We start from the raw sequence: 4,299 nt of genomic DNA on the forward strand, positions 1-4,299 counted from the left end.
ACGTTAAAGAACCCCAGGTGGTCCAAATTTCCGGAGTCCCCCACTACGGTATGCCTTATGATCAGAACTGGTTTTGGCACGTAAAACCCCATATTTTTTTGTACAACGTGCAAGAACTTTCTCGTTAGGCAGAAGATGCCACTCTTTAGCGTTACCAATGGGTATCGTTACCCGCCCATGCCACCAGGTCTACCGGTTCTGAACGATGTGGCCGAACGCTACGTATATCCTGGCATAGCCGAGCTAAGCCACTGCTAATTTTCCCCCCACTTTTGCATTGAAGTCGCCCATTAAACTGGCTACGATCTCCTAAAGAGTGTTTGCAGTAATTGAAGGGGGGAGGGGGTAACAGAAAGAGTGGGAACTAAGAGTACAGGGCTCATTTCATTTTCCCCGTTACAATCGCGCACTACAAGCATGCTGATAGAATCGACACAGCAACACACTTCAATAACTATAAAGTGTATTTCAAAGTCATGGACCCATAATAAATTCACACGAATACATTCAAAATGTAGTAAAAATTATAAAACAACATTTCTCGCGATAGCCGCCAGCGGGGCCGCTCCTTCGCTGCATCATTGCCGCAGGGATGGCATCGCGGCGACTAGCTCGCAGCGGTTTTCCAGGCCACCTTCCACCAGACTTGTGCAAGGAGACCGGGATTTCAACGCAGCGGGGCCCGAAATTCGCTTCCATACGCCCAGGGAGCTCACGGTATCAGCGAAAAGAAGTCGCGTGAACGTCTCCTGTCACGTGGCAGCAGTGACCGGGGTTTAGCGAAAAAAAAACGGCTTATGCACCGCGTCGTTCATTCCGTTACTACAAACGACTGTTTCTTGCCGTTCTCGGAAAGGAAGACGCAGACAACACACTTCTGGAGGATACGGCCTAGCCATCGCTGCACACTGCAACACCGCTGAAGTCGGCTGCTCGGCTTGAAAAACCACAGCCGTGGTCAGTGCGGCTGCCCGCTGCTCTTCTGCCGCCGCAGCCGAGACAGGGAGCTGCCAAGAAGACGGCCGCCGTGAGTGCGTTGCTGTATAAGAACCGACAGCCGCATCCTGTGGTCGTCTTGCCGCGTTCCGGACGCACACCACCGCACTGCCAGCGACTCTGGGCGGGGGCGACCTGCCACGGGAGAAAGGATGCTGATGTGTGACTGCGGCACAAAGACAACCGTTGTTGGTATTAGATCTGCACGTATAGCACATACAGGAAATATAGAGACATTTACGACTAATAGAAGGCATTTTGTGGCACTGTACAACTGCTCCTAGGTTCTGGCTTGCCTGAAGCTGCTAATGATGTGTTCGGAACAGCTAAGTGAATATATTTCAGGCTACTCATCATTGTTCCAATGTCTTTAGGACGAGTAAACCGCAGATTTTTCTTCGTCCCCTCTACGCACTAAGGTCCAAGTCACACGACGCTAGCACGTTAACCAAGTTAGTAAAGGCTAATAAAAGCTTCCAAGAATAACTATAGAAGAGGCGGGGCACGTCAAACAGAGCAGCTGCATGGGCACATATTAGCGGATACGCATACTCCTCTAGTTACTTCCAGCAATCTTACTTCTAACCATGGAAGGACAATGCCACAACTGCATGATGTTTTTGATAAGCTCCAAAAATGTTACAATTAAAGAAAATTAGGTATTGCAGAGCTGTGCGCGCCGTATGACAGTTGCTCGTAACTTTCAGAAGTCGGTACTATTACCATAACACTATCCTCAAGCATGGATGTGCTTGCCACTCCGAATGCTGTTTAGGAGTGTCAGTCCTTCGTTAGCCTGAACTGGGCGGAGGAAATATTAACAAAAAAAAAACTCCGTGACGGTGTATGACAAGCGGAGCTGTATATATATGGTGACAAACTATATTGATTTAAATAAAGACACGTACCACGTGAATTGTCATTTTCCACCATCTTTATTATTTTGTCACTAATCTGACTATAGGTATGTGGTCACTATGGTAGACGGCCATGAGTTATGTAACGATGCTTGAGCGGGAACGGGCGCGAAGGCGACGGTAGGCGTTAGCAGCCTCCCGCCGCGCGCCTTCGCGGCCATTCCCGCTTCTGCGCACACCGTCCATATCAGTAGGCATGCTGTTCTTCCTCGGTCCGCACATTACGCGGCCTACCCATTACAGGGCCAGAACGCAACCAACATAACGTGCTTATGCAGTGCCTGACGTCAGCCGCCAGAGAGAGACACTCATGGGCTATTAAACACAGCTGGGCCACACCGGCAATACCCTTTTGCTTTGTATCGGGGCTACGGCGCATTTGGTCTACGCGCTCGGTCTACGCACGCAGCGATCCGCACGAAAATCTCGTATAACAGCTCCGCTGTAAAAAGGAGAGCGCCCGCCTCCAAAGCATGTGAAGTGAATACACACGTCAACACGAAAGTGGCAACGCCGAAGCTTGGCTAAAGCATGGACATGTTGGCAAATGATTATGGTAAGAAACTATAAAGAAACAGCGCTCGCTTAATTCATTGCGGCCGCCCTCGCATTACTACGGAAACTCAACTGATAATTGCGCTACACGGCAAGTAAATGCTATAGCTATATACCTTCTTTGCAAGGCTATGTAAAAAAAATTTTTTTTTCATGTGACAAAAGAAACTATAATTATTATTTTCATCATAGGATTGAAATTAAATTATTCGGTCTTTCCGCTTATTCAGTTCGTAAGTACTGTAAATCTGACGTAAGAAGCACCACATTGATCTGTACCTGTACAGCAGGAGCAGTCCGGCGCCCCTGGCTACGACCACTGCTTTGTGCCGGGCTCCTTCCACGGTGCGTAGTGCTCGCTTGGTGCTGCAGTGAGGCAGGGTGTCCTTGACGCCCATCGGAGTGAGCAGGTCGCACTCATCTCTCCAACGATGTCTTGCGCAGATTATCCAGGCGCGTTCCTCGTCCTTGTCCAGGAGGTCCCGGTTCGCCAGGAGAAAGTGCTCCATGGTGAAGCTGCTGGGCATGGAAGACACCTCGCCCATGGCCACCTCTAAACATGTGACGAGTAACGTCAATGAAGGCGTCTTGCAGCGATGCTGGTGGTAAAACGTGGACCTGCATCCGTGAAGGAGCCGTTTACCTGATGACCCTGGGTGCATCGATCAGTGCAGCGGCTTGTTCGAATGCACGAGCAGGGTTTACCTATGCCACCTGAGCCTCGTGCGGCAGCGCGCGAGGACGATGATGATGATGATGATGCCTCAATACTTGGCACAACCCACTGAGGGGGATAGGCCACGAACCGGGTGGTATTATGATAGAAATTTGAAATAAATTAATTTATAAATACATAAGTATAAGAATAAAAATAAATGAGTAATTCAAAATGAGAAATAAAGCAATAATAAAAGAATTTAGTAGTGTTTACTAAGTTAGTCAGCCTTGCCTGAATAGGAATAGTAATATGAATTTAATAATAAATTAAATACAGCAAAGGAAATACGTAGATTTTGAATAATAATAATAATAACATAATTGTGGTTTTATGACTTTACTTTTTGAATTTGCTAAAGCTATAATTTATTGAAGGATAAATAAAGCAATCGCGTAACAATGGGAAAATATTAATAAGGCAATCTTTTTGTGTCACATAAAAAGTTATAAATGGCTCGGCAAACATTCCCGTGGCCATATCCTAACACCGTGGCTCCAAGTGAGAGTAAAACTGAACTGCTTAACGGCAGTCCTAGATTACGAAGTGGGATTTCTAAACATCGTTGTCGATGATTAGAAAACCGCCGACAGGATAGTAAAAAGTGATCAATAGATTCTGGTTCATTGCAGAGGTAGCATAATGGTGATGCCGCCAGACCACATCTGTGCAAGTAAAAATTTAGTTGTGGAATACGGCAACGCAGTCTTGTCAGTGTTACTTCGAATTGCCGGTTGGGACACCACTGTCGATTCCAAGAATAATTTAGATGTATAAAGTCTGTTGATTTTGCTAGTGCGAGGCTTTTCTTGTCTTCAGTCAAAACAAACTGCCTATATCTGGCTGCAGTGATATACGCAGTTGCCGGCAGCACAGATATCGCCGGACCCCTTAAAGAAGCTCGTGCTAAAGAATCAGCTATTTCATTAAGTTGGATGTCTCGGTGGCCTGGTACCCATACTAAATGAACTAACTTTAAGTGGGGAGGAGCTAATGTATAAAACGTGTTTAAAGCTGTCAAATTTGTAGATGCGTTAAGCGCGCTGCGAGGACGATCGAGGCCTCAGTGTTGTTCTTTTTTTCTTCATCATCATTGTCATCATCATTCATTCATTT

At 46.7% G+C, this 4,299-nt stretch overlaps 1 protein-coding gene across 1 annotated transcript; it reads right to left on the bottom strand.

Moving 5' to 3' along the window:
* Window positions 1-501: 501 nt before the first annotated feature.
* LOC125942176 (uncharacterized) lies at window positions 502-3,077 on the bottom strand. The gene is made up of 2 exons (XM_049660336.1): window positions 2,748-3,077; window positions 502-1,131 (listed from the first exon to the last, which is right to left on the bottom strand). The coding sequence occupies exons 1-2, from the start codon at window positions 3,011-3,013 to the stop codon at window positions 777-779; spliced, it is 621 nt and encodes a 206-aa protein (XP_049516293.1). The 5' UTR covers window positions 3,014-3,077; the 3' UTR covers window positions 502-776.
* Window positions 3,078-4,299: the final 1,222 nt, after the last annotated feature.

Source organism: Dermacentor silvarum, chromosome 1 (genome assembly GCF_013339745.2).
Source record: "Dermacentor silvarum isolate Dsil-2018 chromosome 1, BIME_Dsil_1.4, whole genome shotgun sequence".
Taxonomy (NCBI): Eukaryota; Metazoa; Arthropoda; class Arachnida; order Ixodida; family Ixodidae; genus Dermacentor; species Dermacentor silvarum.